Source organism: Artibeus jamaicensis, unplaced genomic scaffold (assembly GCF_021234435.1).
Source record: "Artibeus jamaicensis isolate MK-2021 breed Jamaican fruit bat unplaced genomic scaffold, CSHL_Jam_final contig_456, whole genome shotgun sequence".
NCBI lineage: Eukaryota > Metazoa > Chordata > Mammalia > Chiroptera > Phyllostomidae > Artibeus > Artibeus jamaicensis.
In genome coordinates this window covers 7,416,746-7,439,556 of record NW_026521839.1, presented here as the reverse complement: position 1 = coordinate 7,439,556, position 22,811 = coordinate 7,416,746, and the positions used below count along the sequence as shown (strand labels likewise).

The 22,811-nt window shown below is 39.6% G+C and overlaps 1 protein-coding gene across 3 annotated transcripts; it reads right to left on the bottom strand.

The window, feature by feature from the left end:
* Window positions 1-1,438: 1,438 nt before the first annotated feature.
* Window positions 1,439-22,694, bottom strand: BRD8 (bromodomain containing 8). Of its 3 annotated transcripts, XM_037147645.2 has the most exons (22): window positions 22,589-22,694; window positions 21,530-21,626; window positions 14,797-14,866; window positions 14,123-14,172; window positions 13,790-13,912; window positions 13,361-13,441; window positions 12,660-12,724; window positions 11,856-11,992; window positions 11,101-11,319; window positions 10,550-10,694; window positions 9,459-9,668; window positions 8,765-9,045; window positions 7,964-8,416; window positions 7,563-7,656; window positions 7,319-7,365; window positions 6,339-6,553; window positions 5,650-5,742; window positions 5,394-5,462; window positions 4,792-4,969; window positions 3,970-4,074; window positions 3,496-3,540; window positions 1,439-1,811 (listed from the first exon to the last, which is right to left on the bottom strand). In XM_037147645.2, exons 1-22 carry the CDS (start codon window positions 22,605-22,607, stop codon window positions 1,752-1,754), a joined length of 2,856 nt encoding a protein of 951 aa, XP_037003540.2. In that variant the 5' UTR covers window positions 22,608-22,694; the 3' UTR covers window positions 1,439-1,751. The 3 variants fall into 3 exon arrangements, with proteins under 3 accessions (XP_037003540.2, XP_037003541.2, XP_037003542.2); XM_037147646.2 differs by lacking the exon at window positions 11,101-11,319; XM_037147647.2 differs by lacking the exons at window positions 3,496-3,540; window positions 9,459-9,668.
* Window positions 22,695-22,811: the final 117 nt, after the last annotated feature.

Here is a 22,811-nt window from a genome sequence, read left to right as displayed (position 1 = left end):
AATCCTTGTTATCTATGTTCGTCCTTGGTCCTCTGCTTTCTCATTAATACTTCCTTTAAAAAAATGTATATACTTTGAGGTTTCAACTTTTTTTTTCCAGCTGGCTCCCAAATCACTCCACCTTTACTTCTTTTATTAATCCTAATCTCATTTCTCCATGTACCCAAAGGTCAATTTCCTTTTGGTACCCTACCACCTCCTTCAGCTCAACATTTCAAAAACTATAGTCACTTATCTTCCAGATCATCTTAAAAAATCATTTGATCTCCCCAATATCCTTATCTCCATCAACACTATTTTCTTAATGCTGTTTTGACTTGTATTTGGTAAACAACTCCACTTCCCAATTTTCTTCTGCCATTTTTAATGCCCATCCTTTGTTCCTGAATAAATGTTATAGCCTCCTGATATCTTTAATTTAATCTGCTCTTAACAGTCTCCCTGTTCAATGCTTTACAACAGGCATCTCAACATAAATTTCTCAACCTGCCAAAGTCCTCCACAAATTAAGCTCCATTTTGTTCCCTTGACTTGGTACCTGAACTTCACTATTCCTTAGGTAGATCCCTTTTCTAATTACGAGTCTCTTTAATGCACCCACCATAGATGCCTACACCTTCAACTTGGACTGCTAAACTCCTCCACTACCTCGATACCAAGCCAAATCTATGTTCCTTTTATGGACCTCCTCATCTACATACTTACCAACTTTTCAGGTTTTACTGCTTATCATATTCATGCACTGCTTTGCCAATATACTACAGCTATTTAATTTTCTAATCCCTGGATCAATTAAACTATCACTTCATAAAGACTATTCTTGTTAGCAACTTAACAAGCTTTAAGACATAAAATCATCTTTCTTAAATTCATTTTTCTCATTAAGACTCAAAGTACTAGGCAATAACCTATTGATCTCCATCTCTTTATAATAAAAGGCTCATACCTAGTTCATTTCACTGAGTTTGAGTTAGTTTTTATTAAGTAGAGATAAACCCAGCTGATGAATTTGATAATTCTGAGTTTGGCCTTCAAACAGCAAAGTTATGAATTCTAAAACATGTACAAACCCTACACATAGACATAGATAAGGAAACAGCAATATACTATCCTAGAAATACCATCTGCAAAGACAGCATTAAGTACAGATGTCTGAAATAAGCGTCAGCACTACCTGTGTCCATGCTCTAATCTTAGGGCAATGCCATTAACAAATCTTTGAAAACCTTTAAGTCTTTCCAATCAATAAAAGCTGAGAGTCCCTATTGAACAATTCAACACTTTAAAACATTAAAAATTCAATCTTGGTGATTTACCTTCTGAGCTATATTGAACAATTCATTTTATAAGACCACTTTCCCTAACAAATGACGGAAGTTATTCATGCAGAAGAAATCACGTTTTGTACACGCACACACACACAGAACACAACAAAGACTAGAGTTTTATTTCAGAATTTATTGTATATACACACACACTTCACAGATTCTTTTTTTTAAAAAAAGTCTATACACTTCACAAGACAGTACAAATTAGCTACAATCTGCTAGTTACACATTAGGACATTAACACAGCCCATGATTTTTGCCTTAAAACAGGCAATTGTGCTACTCCAACTCTCTGACAGAGATTTTTCCCAGCTCATGTCACATGGCCCAGGCGCCTCCTCTTCTGGAACTGGGCCCACAAGCCCAAGTTCTATCTTGTTTATTTCTTTTTCAGGTTCAGCTCAATGAGGGTATTCCGAGACTTCACTTTTTCATCTTCATATCAGCTTCAATGGCACAGCGGCGCCCCCTGGTGCCCCCATCCTAAATGACAGGCAGACAAAGAAAAGGAGCATGAGTGAGTCGATTAAAAGGTAAGAGAGGGTACAAAAATACTGGGGATTTGGTTTCTTGGGGGAGAGAGGAATCAGCAGAGAAATCCAGGAAATGAGGGACATATATCTGTCTTCCCATAGAATGTGGTAAAAATCACCTGGTAGTAGTTTGAGAAATAACATACAGTACAGATTATCTTGCTCCTGCCGACCACAGAGGTTGCTGGAGTTCACCTGGGGTCCCACAGAATGACTATTAGTGATCCCACCCAGCTCCCGAACTATGTGCAAAGGAACAGGAAGAGTAAAAAAAGGTGGGAGAATCAGAAAGGGCAGTGACAAGTGGATAGTGAGATTCTTGGCTAACATACCTGTCCAGCTGTTTGTTGGTCCCTATAAGAAAGGCCTTTCCTGCAGACTGACCCTGGCACTAGTTCCCTAGCACCTCCTGACAGTTGTTTTCCATGAGATCAGGATAATCAGAAGGCTTCTTTCCATGTGCTGCTCTCTCCCTGCAGCCCAGATCCTTCCTCTTGTGCAATATTTTGCTGTCTTCAATAGATAAAAGATCCTATTAACCAGCCTTGCAACAGCCAGCCAATTGCTTGGGGATCCAGAGTCACTGTTGCAGGCCAATAAAAAAGAATGAAGATTATAGTGTTCTGTTTGAAGTACAGGCTGAGGCCTGTAGACAAGATGAACTAGTGAACACTTTTATTGGGCCAGGTCATTTTTACATTTCTAACATGCAAGGACTCTAAAATTTTTAGAGCTCATGAACACAAGTTGCCTTTGAGGCAATAGTAAAAACAAATATACCACCTTGCATTTGTATAACACTTTAAATTTTTTTCAAGCCAGTTCCATACCTGTTACCGCATTTTATCCTCACAACATCCCTGTGAGGTAGGCTGGACAGGTACCTCATTATATTAGCTCCATCACACAGATAAGGAAACCAAGGCTCCAAGAAATAATCCAGTCAATTGAAGTTCATGTGGTTTTCTATCTAGCCTGATGCTCTTTCCAATTTTATCATGTCTCGGTGCTCCATAATGAATAACACAGAGTCAGAGAGTTGTTCAGTTCATGGAGGAAGGAATAAAAGTCTTTAGGCTAGCTTTACTAAGCATATCTCTAATTCCACCAACCACTACTGTCTGCAGTGGTCAATGTTATTGAGATCTTTATCTTAACTTTAGTGAGTGTTTCTGTATCAGGCATCAGTTTTAGCTGAGTGTTTCTGTATCAGGCATCAGTTTTGCAACTTAACATTAGGGAAAAAGATTAAAAACTATGTGCTGAGTATCCAGTACAAGGAACACTTTTTAAGAGCCAGCTAGCAGCTGCTGCTTTGAATAATCTTCTATTTGTGAGAAGAGAATTGGCAAAAGGTGGAGTCAAGAAATAGGGAGCAAGTGCATCCTAGGTTCTCACCAATACCTCATTTCAGCCCAGTGAACTCACACAAAGTCCCTAACCAGTCTGCACACACACACATGCAGAAAGACAGGAATGCAGCAGAAGAGACAGTTTCTTATTTAATGACCCAAATACATGAAGTTCAAGACATTGGTACAATCTGCGTGTTGGATTTCCCTCTGCCACCCGCCCCCAGCAGGAGCAGAGAATTTTTGTGGCAACACCATCCCTTGCAGCCATTCAATACTTACAAAGAGAGAGAGAAGGAAGGCAGGAGAGCCCATGGGGACACTGTCCTGTTAGAGGACAAACAAACACTGATCAGGTTCCATGGAAACTCTCAGCCATAAGCACCCCAAACCTCAGGACAAGGACATAAGCACCACACACACAAAGACAAAACTTAAAAACTCAAGAACAAGAGGAAAGAGATCCAAAAGCAATCTGGCCATTATGCCTCTGGAACAGGAATTGATGGTCCCCAACTGCTGCAAGCTAAGTCATTTCCCCCACCTTGCAAGCACTCTCCCTGAAGAATTAGTAATTTGCTCACATCTGACTTGCAATTTCTCCCATGTAACTGAGCCTTCCAGTCACAGCAAGTTTCTTCTATATACCTCTAGAATATCAAAGCTCAGCAATGCCAAATGGTAACATAAGGTTCTTTAGATGCTTCAGACTCCTAACACTGGAACAACAGCACACAAGCCCTTTTCTGGTCTCACCTTCTCTGAAGCATCCTGTTTGCGGGTAGAATCTCTCCCTCGAAGACTTTTAGCACTGATCCCAGACTCAGATGTTTGCATAATCAACTGTGTGGCCAGGAATTGCTGTAGGGAGAAGAAACATAGTTGGCCCCAGAAACCTGATCCAGTAGAGAGGAATTAAAGACACATTATGCTTTGTAAATAGGATTTCATATAGTATACTTTTGCAATTGGCATTCAAATACTTCTTGACTGATTACAAGTTTAGCATACTAAGTTTTAATTTTTGTTGTGCACTCTCAAGAATCTGAAAATGGCAGTTTTGTTTGTTATAACAAAGGATCAAAATTTCTCTGTTCTGAGACTGAGAAGAAGAATAAAACTAGATGAACCAGAGATCATCAAGCAACTTAGATAATTTGGTAGACTCAACAGAGATAGAAAACATCCCTTCAAGTTTAATATCCCTAAGGATGCCTAGTAATGGAAATATAGGATAGAAATCGGTTATCTGTAATGAAATGGAAGAGAGAAGAAACTATTTGTTGATTGTCTACTATGTATATACTTCACACAATAAAAAATATACACTCATCATTTTATAAGAATTTTATTTAAAAACTTCAGGAAATTTGCCCAAGAAAGATAGATGATTCTCTCACAACTCAGTTACCAAACCAACCTGAAAAAACTAACATGAATCTGGCAAGAACAAAAGTTTATGTTCCTGTGTCCCTGATGACTATTCCAAGTAAAAGCCACAGCACCCCTTCCTATCAATATAAATCATCCCCTTGAGTATTTTCATCCTTGCTAAAACACTGAGGATCCTCAAAGTACCTGGATCTGCTCCAGGACATCACGCTGCATCTCTACTGCCATGTGATAGACATCATGATCTGAGCTATTATACATTACAGCATTCTGGAACATCAACATGATGTCACGCTGAAATTCAGCTGTGCTGCGGATCAGTCCATTTTCAATGTTTTTCTTAATAGTTGATAAATCCATTGGCCTGAAAAAAAAAAAAAAAAAGAACAGGGATAAATGGCAGCACAGAGGAAAAGAAGATTCAACTGGATCCCTGAATATATCATTACCGCATAGACCTACTCACACATCCCTTCAGTCCCAGATGCCAGGACTTATATGCCAACCCCTCACCTTTGAAAAATGCACTGAACCCAAAAACCAAACTGTCTGTATAATAAGTGTTGAGGAAGGTAATAAAAGGAGTTAATTCTGTTAAGACTATCATTGGTTAATTCTATTAAGACTATCATTGGTGATATCATTGGTGAAACCATCAGTTTAGTGGTTGGTTACCTTTACTCATATCAAAAACATTTGCTTTAAACTTACTCTCTAAAGCAAAATTCACTGAGACTAGACAATTCACAATCCAGGGAAGTCAGCATGCTGAATGGATTATGGCTTACCTCTGCACAATGCTGTGGTAGCCAGGTGCTATGTCATCTGTAACAGGCTGCAGAAAGACATTGGCGTATCTACCAAAAAGAATAGGTGCAATTACTGGCTTATCCTCCAGAAGCATAGGTAAAAGAACTTAAGTGGCTGAAGGCTGTTGAAGGCAATGCCTCCAGTCCCAAATAAGCCTATTCAAACTTTTTTCTAGTCACCCACAAGGAGAAACAGGAGAAAATGTTCCTACTGATTGGGAAAGCCCCCACTTACCTATGATTGGCTGCAGCTCTCCACACAAGCATGATGGCTTTCTTCCAGATTTTCTGTGCCTGAATAGCTTCCTGATCCTCACTACAGACAGAGCTAAAATAAAAGAAATACAGAAGTTCCACTAGGCTTAAGTTAAAAAAAAACTAAAAAACTTGTCAACTACAGGCATACCTTGTTTTATTGTACTTTGCTTTACTGAGCTTCACAGATGTTACATTTTTTTTTTTTTTTTACAAACTCAAGGCAAAACCCTCCACCAGCAAAAAGATTATGACCCACTTCACTGCGATACTCAGTTTATTGTGGTGGTCTGGCACCAAAACCACAGTATCTCCAAAGTACGCCTGTATTTGTTCCAGGCCAAGAAAGGGAAGATGAAAAAGTAAGATTAAAGAAAAGATCCTCTCCTACTTCTCACCTTTACTTTCTTTTTTTTAAGGTTTTTAAAAATTTATTTATCTTTAGAGGGAAAGGAGAGAGGGAGAGAAACATCAATGTATGGTTGCCTCTAGTGCTTCCCCTGCTGGGAAATAGCCTGCAGGGACTGGCCTGCAACCCTGGCTTGTGCCCTGACTGGGAATCGAACCGCGATCCTCTGGTTCACAGGCCCGCGCTCAATCCACTGAGCTATACCAGCCAGGGCTCACCTTCACTTTCTTGACCTCAAAGAAAGAATCTCAGATACTCACAACTGTGAAGAAGCAGGGCTACTGGGAATGGAGTCTGCCAGTGTATGGGACTGCAGCGTGGCGTTGTGTATACTAAAGCCATCATCACTCTCGCTCACAGGAGGTTCATTATCCATTTCTGACAAATAGCCTTCTCCTTGATCTTCCTCCTTAGGCTCCTCTAGGCTGGCTGCTTCACTGACTCCATCTTCCTCCTCATCCTCACCTGCAGCATCCTTAGATACAGTGTGTTCCAGTTAACAAATGCAAGCAAAGCTATCCAGCAAATCATCATTAAAAATAATCTTTCGGGTTAGATCAGTTCTAGAAAACGACCTCACACTGTTTCCTGTCTAAGCCCTCAATCACTTACACTACCATCTACTTATAGAAACTGACTGATTAAGGAATTTAGAACCTGGACAAAGAATAAGACCCAGGATCATTTTAAAAGGAAGAAACAAAAAAGCTACTTACTTAAGACTAAGCTAAGAGGCGTTCCTTCTTTCCCCTTGCTCTTGAGAGGAACTCTGACCCTGGGTACAAAGTTATCAAAAATAGTTTTATTTTGTGTCTTATCTGATGGAACAAGCTCATATTGCTTTATTTATGTCTGTTTGTTACTACTGCTTTAGCTAAATCTAAAAAGGAAACTGAATGATTTTCTCTGGATAGTGTATTTAATAACCTGTTTTGTTATATGTTCTCCTTGGCTCTGATATTCCTATTCATTTCAAATCACTAGATATATCAAAGTTTCTTTGTGCATTATATGCACAGAAAGGTCTGTGTGATGTTCACAAACTCTTTCAGATGGGAAGCACAGGGTGCCATAGTACTCCCACTATACCTAACTTTCACTGCAGCTTTTCCCCATGCAACTCCCTCACCAGTCTCATCTTAGATAATAAAGATGCAAGTTTACTGAAATTCATTAAAAAGGTAGTGCTATAGGGAAATCTAGTCACACACCAAGAGGAATAAAGAAAAGTCTGAAATACCTTTATCTGGCTTCCAAAAATAGTCCCTGATTCTTCTTTCAATGAGTCTGCAGAGGAGAGAAAGACTACCTGAAGATTTTTTCACCTTAGCCTTCCCCTTCCTATGGACACTACCCTGCAGCTTTCCTTTCCACACTGACCTATTCTACCTCCTCTACTTTCCCACAACCCACAATCCCTCAGAAGCCAAAGCAATTGATTTCAAGTTAGTTACAGAATCAGATTTCCTGGCCTTATTATTTACCTGACATTTCAAATTTGTGCTGAGTCTCTGCCTCTAAAGGATCTTCAATGGGATTTGAGCCATGTGAAGGAGACAACATGCTTTCAGGGGATGCCTGAGGACCAAAAGAAAAACACACACTCTAAGTACTGGTAAATCATATAGCCTACACGATTTTATTCTCCAGTGATAATGGGACTATAGCAGCAATTCTAAGTCCTATCCATACAATTTGATTCTAATATATACCTTAACAGAAATAGGTTAAGTATGTATGTACAGAACTGATCGATCACACCTATACGCTTTACCATCGAACATGTCAGAACTCAGGAATGCAACAAAAAAATCAGAGGCTTGAACTTTCACTTCTTGCCTAAGGTATATAACCCTCCATTCTCCCAGGCCCCGATCTTAAATACCTCTGTCTTCACAGTTGTAAGTGGGGTCTCATCGCATTTCCCACTGGCTACATCTGCTTCAGCAATCTCTCCAGCTGCCATACTTCTGGGTTCCTCATCTGAGTCCTGACTCCTGAGTTCTGGTGGCTCCATACATGTGGCTGAAACAACTCCAGTGACTATTTCAGCCCCTGAAATGCCTTGTTCTGATTCTGTAGGTTCCATTTTGATCTCAACACTGGGTTCCCGCATGTCCACAAGTTCATGGATTCCTTTGTTTTCTGATTCCTCAAAATCCAGCCTCTCTTGCTTGACTGTCAACTCTGGTGCAGAGAGAGAAACTGGCTTGTCCCGCTCCTGCTGAATAGGGTGCTCCCAGGGGCCAGGCAGAGACTGAGGATCATCATTCTCTTCACAGAATGACAGTGCTGCTTCCACTGCTGCCACATCCAGCACTTCAGGATGGTCATCTACCTGTCCCATAACACACACACTGTTGAAATCACAGAAAGAAGCGCAATTACCTCAAATCTGTTAGCACCAAATAAGATGGCCAGAACCTGCAGCTTCTCTCTCCATATTCTCCATGTAGCAGAAGCAACCAATCAACAGGCACCTGTCCTGTGCAAACCAGTAACATAGGGATGGCTGGGAAGGTGACTAGTACATCAGCACCAAAGGGCTTTGGGACTATGGAGATGGGCAGAAGCAGGAAAAGTTGTTTATGTATGTAACTGTTACTGCAAGAAGCAAGGAGAGGCTAAGGAGAGAAGCCTATGTACGACCCATGAAAGATTCTTTTGGGCTTTACTAAATAGTTACCTTGTCCTCAATGATGGCAATGATGTCTCCAACAGTCTCAAAGTCCAGCTCTTCACCTGTGTAAGACACTGCAATATCCATCTTCTCAGCCAAATCTAAATCTTCCTTCCCATCTATGCTGGGAGCCTTTGATCCTCCAGAAGCCTCTGCTACCCCTGAACGAAAACACTCTTCTTTGATAGAATTGATGATCATCGATATTTCACTGCTATCCATGGAAACAGTCACAGTATGTGGATCTCCCACAGCCTCCATGGGAACACAGGTGTCAGGCTGACTCACTAAATAGAAAGAGAAAAGCATCTCAGAAGCTTATTTAGCACCAAGTGACAACCTGCACCACACTGAGGATGTGGATGGATGTCAAGTACCCACACACTAAAGCTCAGAAAGAGTTATCTTACATGGGTCTGTGTTTTCTTCTCCCCAGTTTTATCTAATAGAAAGTGAGGTAAGAACCCATTCTCAAGCCCACTCCTATGTGTACACTTAGCTTTCTTCCCCCTCAACAAATAAATGCCCACCCACCACTTCTCACATCTTTGTTTTTCTAAGGATAGATGGTAAATGTCCATGGATAACAGAACAGAAGCATCTGAATTACAGCTGATGGTCTTGATCAACTTTCTCTAACTGAGGTTCAAGATGAAATTTTGGACCTAGCGGCTGCTCAGGGCATGGGTCAGGGACGCACCTGGAGCTACACTCTCAGGAGTGGAGACAGCCGGAGCAGAGGATGGTGCTGGCAGCGCAGGCATCATGACAATGGTAGCCTGGGACACAGACTCTACAGGGGGTGGCACAAGTTTAACTGGAGGCTCACTGGCAACAGTAGTGAAGGAAGCAAGAGGTGTGGTGAACTGTGTAGGACCAGCTTCTAAAAGCCGGGAAAGAGTGGGAGCACCTAACAAAGAGGTATACAAAATGAGGTAAGAAGGAAGCACCTGAACAAGAAACAACAGCCACTTTAAGACTCAACCAAGAAAATTTCTAGTCTCAAAGAATGAAAGCAACTGCTCTATTGAATAAGCTCATTGCCTATATCCTTACTTTCCCCAACCTTACTTAAAATCTCCTGAGTTAGGAATGACCCAAAACACTAAAACATGCAACACATATGAAAAATGGGTGGCAATTTTTCCTCAGAAAAAATCAAACATAACAAAAAACTGGGATGAATAAATGTCACTTTTGATGAAATTAAGCATGCTGTACACCACCCAAATTCAACAACATTCAAATGCCAATATCTAATATTTGTTTGGTATCTTGTAAAGAGCTTCTTTTTTTTTGGCCTTATATTTTCTACTTCATTTAATTCTTAGTAGACATTTTTGTGAAGTACGTACCTCTTTTGGTACACATGTACCATGTGAAGTACATAAAATAAAAGAGGAACCTGAGGCTCAAGAGTTAAGTTAACCTAGCCAAAGTCACAAAACCAGAGTGTGGCAGACCTGAGACTCAAGCGCAGTTCCCTGGATCTAAATCTCACCCCCTACTCTATAAACGCAGGTCTCTGATTTGCAAGCCCTAGAGAAGTTGCTTCACTGTTACCTTGACTATCCCTCTCATTAATATCTATGCTGTGGTCATTCAGGACTATCAATATTTTGAAGATGAAATGAATTTAAAATCTGGGCACTAGGGTGTGAAATAGCTTCAAGGTTGGGCTTAAATCAAGGATTGACAACTTCTTAGTAACAAAGGCCAGAAACCAAGGATCATCAATGCCAAGTTCAACATCTCTGAAGTAAAATAGGTAATGGAAAAGTGATGACTTACCTGAGGCAGCAGGGGAGGCTGCAACGGTGTTGGGTGTTTGCTGCATCTCCCCACCATGTATCATGGGAAGGACCCCTCCTACCTCCAGGAGGACACCTGTACTGTTCAGGTGGCCAGAAGCCACAGCCATTTCACTTTCATTTACCTACCAGGGAAGAATAGAGGTGAAGGCTACACTCAAGTTTTCCTTTACTACCACTTCCCAAAAAAGCTCCAGCAGTTGACCAAACTTTACAAAACTAAAAGTTAATATCCAAAGAGAATATTTTCAGACCAAAGGGGAACTCTAGTTTTCAAAACTTACTTAACAAGAGTTCTCTGGAGAAGAGAACCAAAATAATTATGGTTTTAAATACCTCAGGACCCAAGGATACTATTAACTTACTGTGCTGGGTTTTTTTGTTTTGTTTTGTTTTCCCTTAAATAATGTTTAACTAGGAAATCTCTTCCTCTTTTGAACTTTTTTTCCATGTCACATTTTAGGTCCCAGGCACTCCCTTCCAAAGTACTAAATCACCACAGCTCTCAAACACCCACAGAAGTCTCCATACCAGTCTGGGGCTAGTAGGCAGGAGGCTGCCCTTCTTCAAGAGCTCTGACAGCAGAGGGGAGGGGGGTGGAGTTGCTTTCTGTCCAAGCATCTTTTTCTGGGGTGAATCATCTGTTACTGGGGTCATGGGGGCTTCTAAGGGTGCAGAGCCTGGAGGAAGGGTGTCAGGAATCCCAGGAAACGAGGTGACTGGGGTACTCGGCAAAGTCCCAGGGGTTACCTAAGAGACAACAGAGAACCTTTATCTGACTTCTCAAACTCTGAAAGGTTCCCTACTAATCTGGATGGGTTAGTGTATCTAACTATTATTTTATTAGTCCTGAGTGGAACTGCCCAGAAACCCTCTACCCTCCTGCTCTCGGCCACAACTTTTTCCCCAATTTTTTTTTCTTACACTTAACTCAAAATCACTAACCCAACCATTCCACCTAACTTACCTTTTATAAACTCCTTACCCACTACCAATATTATATTTACAAGGTAATTTGTCCCTTATTTCAGCATGAATTTCATAGGACTAACACACTTATGAATAATTCCTTAACATAGTCTCTTACCTATCTCTCAAAAGGTCAAAAGTCTCAATTTTTAGGTCCATCCTTATCTTGAAGCACAGAACAAGGTAAATTAAGTCTTTAGCATTAGACTGAGAGAGGAAGATGCCTGTAGGCCAAAAGTGGTTTCCTCATCACTCAGCTCTCTGCTGGCTTATTGCCCCTTTTGCTGACTGATTCCTGCAGATGGTAATACACTCACCCCAGAGGTGTTCTCTTCCATAGTGGTTGCAGTCAAGTCCCCAAGTGGATAATCACTTCCTGGGGAGGCAGAATCTATAGGAGATCGAACCATCACAGTAGGTAACCTCCGAGGTGGTGTTTTTACTGCTTGACGAGCTAGAAAATATTAACAGAAGAATCTCTAAGTTTTCAAGATTGAATAAACAAAACTATACATTACTTGGCTATTATATAATAAAGGACAGATAGGATATTGCAATACTAAAGCAGCATTATGAATTTGGGTTAGAAAGTTTTAACACTTTTGAGACATAGGAAAACTTATGTAAGAGAAATTCTCACATTAAGCAAGTTCATTTAAACCACTTGACTATCCCAAAGGTCCTGGGAGTAGTAAAGTGGTTTGAACACCCCCCCAATATCCTCAACAGCTTATTAAGATTCTGCTTTTAAAGAGGGCAAGACCTCATGGGGTCAAAGAGTTACAAATGTTTAAGTTCCTCCCCTTATCCAGTAACTGGGCTACTCTCCATCATTTTATAAGCCTTTAACTTCTAAACCCTTAATTGTGTTCAATGTCTTTTATTAAGCCTTTGTATCCTAAAAGGACACAAGTTCTAGTGAAATCTGAGTAGGGCTTATTCTCTAAAAGTTTCTTCCTGGATATAAAGAGATGTTTTATTCTGCTAAGAGAAAATGACAGAGAAAAAAGTATGAAAGTAAATTGGAATTAGTGAATTCTATATTATAAAATAGTTTTCAACTGTCATTAGCATGCAATACTGTATAGTCAATTGATAAACAGTCATTAGGCTCAGTTTACCCTGATATGCAGCATCTGTAGCCTTCCTCTTTATTTCAGCCTCCTCTTCCTCCAATTTCTTTTTCCTAAAGAAGAAGTGAAAGGTTAGATCCTAGCCAGCTCTAGCTCCTTTACAGTTTACAGTGCCTTACAAAGGAATTTTTAATCAGGCTAGTAGTTTTTGGAGGAAAGGGCTATATAACCCAAATCAGCAAAACAGGGAATATATTTTAAAGATTTTATTTATTTATTTTTAGAAGAAAAGGGAGGAAAAAAGAGAGGGAGAGAAACATCAACGTGAGAGATAAAAATGCATCAGTTACCTCTCACATGTCCCAACTGAGTACCTGACCTGCAACCCAGGCATGTGCCCTAGCTGGGAATCCAACCTATGACCTTTCAGTTTACGGGATAACACCCAACCCACTGAGCCAGAGCAAAATGGGGAATTTTAAGTGTAGTGTCTAACTACCACTTCTTCACTCACACAAACTGAAGCCACTTGTAAGTTTGAACTAAGTTATGTTCTCAGACTGAAATGTTCCACTACATTATATTCCTAGGACTCACTCCCCCTTCCCAGCTACCAGGACACTCTGCAGCTTTCCCCTTATAGAATCTTTGAAGTCTAAAGGAATGACAGGTGAAGGAAATAAGCAAGATTACTCTAAGGGTGGTAAACAGAGAGGAAGGAGTATGAATATAAGAACAATATAACCCACATCGCAATGTCATTACAAAGCTCATCCAGTCTGCTGTCCATGTGCCCAGCTTGAATTAGTTCTGCATCTCTTTTCAGTCGTCTGTAGGAAGAAAGAAAGGTAGTTAGACTGTTTTTTAAGATTGTTTATTTATTTTACAGAGAGAAGGAAAGGAGGGAGCAAGAGAGGGAGAGAAACATTGATGTGCAAGAGAAACATCGATGGGCTCTCTCTCACACATCCCAAACTGGGGAACTGGCCGGCAACCCAGGCATATGCCCTGACTGGGAATCAGACAAGTAACCTTTCACAGGCCTGCACTCAATTCACTGATCCACACCATTCAGGACTAGACTGGGTCTTTTAATCTGATACTTAAAAAAATTCTGACCGATATTAGAAATCAGTGCCTTTTGTCTCTCCCAACCACCTGACATCTCTGGTAAGTACCTATATTTTTCCTGGGTTTCCTTTATCACTTTCTTTAGTTCCTCAACTCGTTCAGCAGTCAGTTTTCGAACAATGACATCTTCAACAGTTTCCACCACTTCTCCCTTTTCACCCCGTTTCCGTCTGTGGGACATTAAAACACATATATATTTGAATAAGAAAACATATGTTTCCACTCCCACTTCCTTTCTTTTAGCCTTCTCCACCACCAAAACACAGATTACTTCTCCCATACTTTTATCACCCAGTAATATAAGTAAATATAAGCCAGACTTCCTCAATAAACACTCTCTGCTAAAGAGATTTAGCTTAAGTGCCTGGGTTTGTACTCACTTTGGGGTCTCAGTGGTTTCTAGAAGTTCTGAGTACTGTGAAGCACAATGCTATAAAAAAAAAGTGAAAATATGATGAGCAAGCTGGAAAAAAAATAATTTCAAAGTTTCAACATATTAAACTAAGGCTTAGATAGGGGAGAGATGACTGGTTTCTAAGAGAGCAAATTACTTAACATCAACTCAGTTCAAAGTAATCAAAACCAAGAAACAGAAAAGGGAGTCTTTTGGCCTGGAGTTTGAGTATTTCAAAAAAAAGACGACCTAATAGCCAGTATTTATAGCCACTATCTACTGAATAGTTACCATGTGCAAGGCACTATGTTAAATACTTTACAGGTATTACCTCAACTAAATCTTCACAACAATCCTGAAGCAATATTTATCTATTTTTACAAATAAGAAAACTAAGATCACTGTCCAAAGTTTTTAAGTGGAGTTGTAGTAAACCTAGATCTATTTAATTACCAAACTTGGGCTCTATTATGCCACAATGACTATAACAATTTGTAAAATGAGCATACATGGATGGATTAGTGAACAGCAGATAAGGAAAAAGGTGTGTACTACTCTCCCTCTTGATGGTATAAAAGCCTTGTGATTGAAAGGCAGTGAACCCATTTCACATCTCATCTTAAGACTGCTTTAAAAAAAAGCACTTGCTTGAGGACTTACTTTTTGAGAGAACCAGTCTGGAGGGCGGCCAGGTTCTGCAAAGGGTTTGATTGCTCTGCTAACTGATACCCTATAAAATGAGAAAAGCCTTATTACACACCAAATTGGGGGCAGGTAGGAGACAGAAAAAGTATGCCAAGAGTTCAATGTTTGGAGTACAAACCTTGGAATAAAAAACTGCCATTGGGAACTACACTACAGTATGTCATTATAGAAAATGACAAACTTGAAAGTCATTTAGAAACAAAGAGCCATTGCTAAACAGTTTTCCTAGGTAATGTATTTCCTGGGTAAAGGGAAGGTATTAGAACCAAGTTAATAAAATATTTCTGTTCATTTGGGAAAATATTTTTATGTTGATTGTGTTTTTTTAAGAACGGATCTACAGATCTGCCTTTTGAAAAGTAATCTGTAATATATTACACACCAAAAAAGTGGGTCTTTTGATCCACTAACAAAGGTCCTAGTAAGAGAATAATTTAATAAAAGAAAATGCACCCAGAAGAAAGTACCAGATAGACTTGATCAGACTGATGAACACTTAGATTTTTCCTAAATGCCTGCAAGAGTACATTTAACTTACGGCACATCAACTCTATGAAATATAAACAGACCATAAAAATAACTGTGAAATATGTGGTAATATAAATCTATAACATAATATTAACAAAAAAAAAAAAAGAGGACAATTTTCTTTACTGTGATACAATTATACAACCTTTTAAAAAGTTGTAGGTATAAAAACAAAGAAACACCCACAAATAAAAATAGCTGGACTGGAACGGGACCAAGGAAAATGTAAAGGGGCTTCAACTGTGTTTGTTATTTAAGAACACATGACAAAATATTAAGATTTGTTATGTCCAAGTACCAAGTACACGGGCAATCTATATTACTCTCCACACTTCTCTGTGAGATTAAAATATCTCATTACTTTAAACAGTTTTAAAATTTTGTGTAGGGATACTTTTAAAGAAAAAGCTTACTTTAACATAGTTATACCAATAGCTACAACCAAAAAAAATAAAGTTTGAGCCATAATTTACAACTTATACTGAGAAAAGTCCCAAACAGACCAAAAATTTAAATGTTAAAAAATTTTAACCACAAAAGGACTAGAAGAAATCATAAAACAATTACTTTATATCTCAGGTTAGAGAAAAACTTTCTGTGTATGACACAAAATCCTGAAAATGTAAAAGAGAATTATTAATACACTACATTTCGAAACCTTTTGAGTAAAAAGATCACCATTAGAAAGCCAAATGGCACACTGGCTTCAAAAACTGCATCTCATGCCTCAACTAGCTAATCTCCCCAATGTAAGGAGCCCCTAAAATTTAAAGGACTGATAATCAAATAGAAAAAGAAGTTTATAGAAAAAGAAATACAAGTGACTCTTTACCACATGAAAATATTCAACCTGAATCACTATAGAATGCAAATGAAAAATCAGAATTATTCTCACCTTTTATAATACTATCAAAGACCAAAAACACCTCACACAATCTACAAATCAGGGCACAGAGAAGATACTGAGATATTATCAATGGGAGTATAATCAAAACAATCTGAGTAGGGGCAACTTGAAATATGTATCATATTTTATAAATTCATATATTCTTTGATCCAATCATTCTACTTTTGGTTTATCTTGGCTATAATTTATAGATAACTATGCAAGATTTTATTAGTGTTTATCAAGAGAGTATCAGTTTAATGTATATCCAAAAACAATACAACAGCTGTTAAAAAGGAATGAGAGATCCTCATATACAGATATACAATGACTTGTAAGATATAATACTAAAATAATTTAGAGGTTTAAAAAAACCCACAATGTATAATAAATAACTGTATGTGTTTAAAAAGAATGGGGAAAACTCCTTTAGTTTTTTCTTGTCTGGGAAGCTCTTTATCTGTCCTTCAATTCTAAATGATAGCTTTGTTGGGTAATCTTAGTTGTATGTCCTTCTTTGTCATCACTTTGAATATTTCTTGCCAATCTCTTTTAGCCTGCAAAGTTTGAGAAATCGTCTGAGAGTCTTATGGGAGCTCCCTTGTAGGTAACTATCTGCTTTTCTCTTGCTGCTTTTAAGACTCTCTTTGTCTTGAACCTTTTGCATTTTAATTATGATGTGTCTTGGTGGGCCCTCTTTGGGTTCACCTTCTTTGGTACTCTCCATGCTTTGTGAACTAGTATGTCTACTTCCTTCACCAAGTTAGAGAAGTTTTCTGTCATCATTTTTTCAAATAGATTTCCAATTTCTCGCTCTCTTTCTTCTCCATCCAGCACCCCTATGATATGAACGTTAGGATGCTTGACGTTGTTCCAGAGTCTCCTTACACTCTCCTCATTTTGCTTCCTAATATTCTAAATTGCTGATTTGATTCCCAGTTTCATCTCAACTAAACCAGTATTATATGAAATGTTAAAAGGTATTCTTTAAGATCAAAAGTATAAATAAAATGGCAATACATATTTATCAACAAATGACTCCAAAAAAACAAATGAACAAACAGAACTGAAACAAAATCAGATATAGAGAATGTTTTGATGATTGACAGATGGGAGGAGGTTTGGGGGGATGCGCAAAAAAGGTGAAGGGATTAAGAAGCACAAATTGGTAGTTAAAGAAATCATGGTGAGGTAAAGTACAACATAAGGAACAGAGTAGCCAAAGAACGTATATTTGTGACCCATGAACACAGACAATGGTGTGGGAATTGCCTGAGGGAGTAGGGGACACTAGTTGTGGGGGAGGGACAAACTGGGACAACTGTGAAGGTATAAACAATAAAATGTAACTAAGAAAATATTTAGAAGGGAGGAGAAAAATATGTTTGCTCATATACATAAAATTCATGCTGGAGAAACACAAGAAACTGCTAACAATGGGAGATGAGGTACAGTGATGGGAAAAAGGCACTGTACCATTGTGAATTTTGAACTTTATGTATTAGTACTTCCTCAAAGAATACATACATTTAAAATTTCCAAGTGTTTTAATACTTTCTAATAAAAACATGAGAAAATATACAGATTGGATTGTATTCCAAACCACTTTACTTGGTGGTTTGTCTAAAATGAGACCTGGCCCAGGGCTTAGTTGGAGCATCTTCCCATACATCAAAAAGGTCATGGGGGTTCCATCCCTTAGTAATTTTCTCTTCCTCCCCACCAAAATCAATAAACATATCCTCATATCAGGATTTTAAAAAATAAGTTAAATTTATATTTAAGTTACTTTACACTTAGTGATTTTATTTATTTTTAGAGAGGGGGAGGAGAGGGAGAAACAGAGAGAAACATTGATGTGTGAGAGAAACATCAATCAGATGCCTCTCACATGTCCCTAATGGAGACCTGGCTTATAACCCAGGCATGTGCCCTCATCAGGAATCAAACTGGGGGACCTTTTGGTTTGCAGGATGACACGCAACCCATTGACCTACACCAGTCAGGGCTGAATTATATGTAAATTCAATATGACATTTATCAAATTAATGTGGCTCATTCTGCCTTGGGGTTTACCATATTTTGCTGAGTTTACTGCATACTTGTAGCCCAAATTATTGAGGGAAAAATGAAGATGCATATTATACACAGGTACACCCATTACCCAAAATACCTTGTTTCTGATCTTGTGGGTTTTCTTAAAAAAAAAAAAAAAAAAAAATTTTTTTTTTTTAACACAGAGGGGAAGAAAAGGAGAAAGGAGAGAAACATCAATGTATGACTGCCTCTTGTGAGTCCCCTACTGGGGACCTGGACCACAACTCAGGCATGTGCTACTACTGGGAATGAAACCAGCAACCCTTTGGTTTGTAGGCTGGTACTCAATCCACTGAGTCACACCAGCCAGGCTGTTCTTGTGTTTTTTAATTATTTGTTACATAAAATTTCTTGTACCATAACATGTCCAAAAATAAATGCTAAAGTTTCTTTATAACACAAAAGCAAATGCCTAAATATAAGTGAATAAAAAATTAAATTAAAAAATTAAAACGAAAGATTTTTTCCCCTGAAAGTTTGGGCCAAAGATGTGGGTGCACATTATATACAGCAAAATATGGGATTTGGTGCAAGAACAGCTGCTACACAGAATATCCCTTTGAAAAGTTATTTTCATATATAGCCTGGACAAATCAGTACCACGAGAGAGCACGTCATATATTCTAGTACAGCTATAATAAAAAAGACACTGCCCTGGCTAATGTGGCTCAGTGGATTGAGCACCAGCCTGCAAACTGAAAGGTCACAGGTTTCTTTCCCCATCAGGGCACATGCCTGGGTTGCAGGCCAGTGTTTCTCTCCCTCTATTTCCCCCTTTCTCTAGAAAAAAAGACAGCAAGTGTTACTGAACAAGCAGAGAAATTTGGGCTCATTTATTGCTGGTAGGATTATAAAATGGAGGGGTGACTGTTTAAAAATCATTTTGCAGTTCTTCAAAAAGTTAAAATAGTTACCATATGACCCAGCAATTTCACTCTTTGAAGAGAACTGAAAACAAATGTCAACACAAAACTCTGACTTCTGCCAAGATGGAGGCACAGGTGGAAACACTTTACCTTCTCGCACAACCAAATCTAAAAACAACAAAGTTTTAGAAACAATAAACACAGCCAAACCACAGAAAACTGAACAACAAGGGAGTCTGACAACAATGAACCACTCAGCTAGAAGGTAAGAGGGGCGGAGCCAGAAGCAGAGCCGGTAGGGCAAAAAAGATCCCCTGACCCAGGCAACCAAGGGTAAATCCCAGGTGTGAGATAGCGACAGGCAGACCCAGTGAGGGCGCAAGGCAGCTGGCTGACTGCAGCCACCCATTTGTGCGCAGATAAACCAGCGAAGGAGCGAGCAGTGAGACAGACTGCACAGGCCCCAGCCGCGGGAAGGAGTAGAGGGGACCGCCATTGCTCCCTCTCTGACCCCGCCCCCACATACAGCATCACAAACCAGCAACTGGGGTGACCCCACCCTGGTGAACAACTAAGGCTCCTCTCCTCATACATAATGGGCACGAACAGATCAAAATATGGCTCAAGAAGAACTCAACCCCCTGGGGCCGGTAACTCTAGGTGACCAAGAAATTGCCAACCTATCATATGCACAGTTCAAAACGCTGATGATCACGATGCTCACAGAACTCGTTGATTTTAGTCACAAATTAGAGGAACACATGAAGGCTAACCTAATTGAAATGAAGGGAAATACACAGGAAACCAATAGTGATGGAAACAAAACTGGGACTCAAATCAATGGAGTGGACCAGAAGGAAGAAAAAATGACCAAACAGGAAAATATGAAAAAACAAGAATTCCAAAAAAAAAAAAAAAAAAAAAACCATGAGGAGAGGCTCAGGAACCTCCAAGACATCTTTAAACATCCCAACATCTGAATTATAGGGGTACCAGAAGGGGAAGAGGAACAGCCACAAGTGGAAAATTTATTTGAACAAATAATAAAGGAGAACTTCCCCATTCTGGAGAAGGAAATAGACTTCTAGGAAATCCAGGAAGCTCAGAGAGTCCCAAAGAAGTTGGACCCAAGAAGGAACACACCAAGGCACATCATAATTACAGTGCCCAGGATTAAAATGAAGGAGAGAATCTTAGAAGCAGCAAGAGATAAGGAGACAGTCACCTACAAAGGAGTTCCCATCAGACTGTCAGTGGATTTCTCAAAAAGAGACCTCACAGGCAAGAAGGGGCTGGAAAGTATTCCAAGTCATGAAAACCAAAGACCTACAACCAAGATTGCTCTATGCAGCAAAACTTTCATTTAGAATGGAAGGACAGATAGTGCTTCTCAGATAAGATCAAGTTCAAGGAGTTCATCATCACCAAGCCATTATTATATGAAATGTTAAAGGAGCTTATCTAAGAAAAAGACAAAAAAGATGAATAGTGAGAGGACAGCAAACTCGAGGACAGCTAGATCAGGAGCAGAACCATAGAAATGAAGATCACATGGAGGGTTAGCAACAGGGGAGTGGGAGGAGGAGAAGGGGGGAGAAGCTACAGGAAATAAGTAGCATAGACCGTAGATAGGAAATAGGGGGGAGGGTAAGAATAGTATGGGAAATATAGAATCTAAAGAACTTGAGACACGTGGTCATAAACTAAAGGGCAGGGGAATGGTGGGAGAGGGTTGTGCAGAGTGGAGGGGAATGAAGGGGGGGAAATAGAACAACTGTAATGGCATAATCAATAAAATATATTTTAAAAACTCTGTACACAAATGGTCATAGAAGCATTAGTTACAGTAGTCCAAAAAAGTGGAAATGACCCAAATGTTTATCAGTTAATGAATAAACAAAATGTGGCATACCCATACATACTGTTAATCACAAAAAGGAATAAAGTACTGACACATGATACATTATGAACTTTAAAACTATGCTAAGTGACAAAACCCAGTCACAGAAAACCGTAAGTTAATATTATTTAATTTACATGAAATGTCGAGAAGAGAAACAAAGTAGAGGAGTTCTGGGGTGAGGTGGAGAGAAAAATCATAGAATAACTGATAGATGCACAGCTCTGTGAATATACTGAATTCTGTGAACACACTGCGTTAATTTAATGGTATATAAATTATATTTCAATAAAGCTTATTTAAAAAGAAATACCACATAGGTCACTATATTCCTATAATTAATTATAGGAATCACTAAAGTAAAAAAAAAGTTTCAAAGAACCAAGAAATCAGACATCCTAGATACCTTACCAATTTTGATCTCCACTCCTCATGACAGAAGACGCTAAACACAGTTTCTCTCTGATGGACCATGGTTCTGTGGGGCCAGTACTCAACAGCTTATGTTCTGAAATGAATGAAAGTTTAGAGCAACCAACCACTGAGTCACTAGTTCTAAGCCCCAAAAGGAGCTTTGTACTAAAAGCCTAATACAAAACATTCCAAATTGTAAGGACAAATTGAGCTCCTATCGCCAAATATTGATTTTCATCTAGACCGTAAAATACCACCTTTGGGTGGTTGGTTGGTATCTATTTACTGCGTGCAAATTGCACTGAGTATCCGGCAAAATATATTATTTCTCATAACTACTGCTTTATAAAATAAATAAATAAAAATGTCAGATTAAGATAAAGCAGTTCCCTTGAAAAGTCCAGTTACAAAAATACACACTTTCTCCCAATTTGAACTCCCGGGCTAATTTCCCAGGATTCCGAGCAGCAACCGCCCCCTACTGCCCCGCCTCCTCCTTAGCATAAACTTGTTTACTGCTTTCAGTAACCCCCTCCCCCCTTGAGTTGTCGGGCCTAAAACTTTTTCAGTCCAGGAAACAGAGATAAATGGCTGAGATGCAAGAAACGCAATTCCCCAGTGGCAAAAAAAAAAAAAAAAAGCTCCCGGTTAAAATACCCCATTTCTCTGTGAGAGGGAGTACGGGCCCACAAACGCTGGTCACAACGCGAATGGCATGAGAAGCGGGCTACTCGGCACGGCTCACAACAGGTCTTCGTCTGCATGCCGGAGTCTCTAAACCACCTTAATAGCTCACCCTACCCAGCTCTCAAACATACAAGGATTCGCTGAATGCCTTCTCTCAAATCTCCGTGGCCTCCCTGGGATACGAGACCCTACACTTCACGACCCGCACACGCTGGCCTTCAACAACTCCGTTGAGTGAAAGTCCCTCCTGACCCTGGGCTTTCAGTCAAATCATTGGTCCAACTCCCTAAACGTGTGGCAGAAATCTGGTGCTGCCACACGTTTAGGGTCTACAAAGACTTCCCACGCAAAGCAAACGCAAACACTTACTGCCAGTCCCGGTCGCCATCTTGCCCCCGGAGTCTTCAACCCGCCAGGAAAGACCGCTTGGTGGGGCCGAAACCCGGGGAACTCTGGGAAGTTGTCTGGTAGTTTGGACACGATGCCTGCTGGGAAATGTAGTGTTCCACCCCAAGACAAACAAGCGCCCTAAACCAGTTCTCTTTTCTGCTCTTGGAAAGGAACGTGCTAAAGGATAAGGATGGCCGCGGAC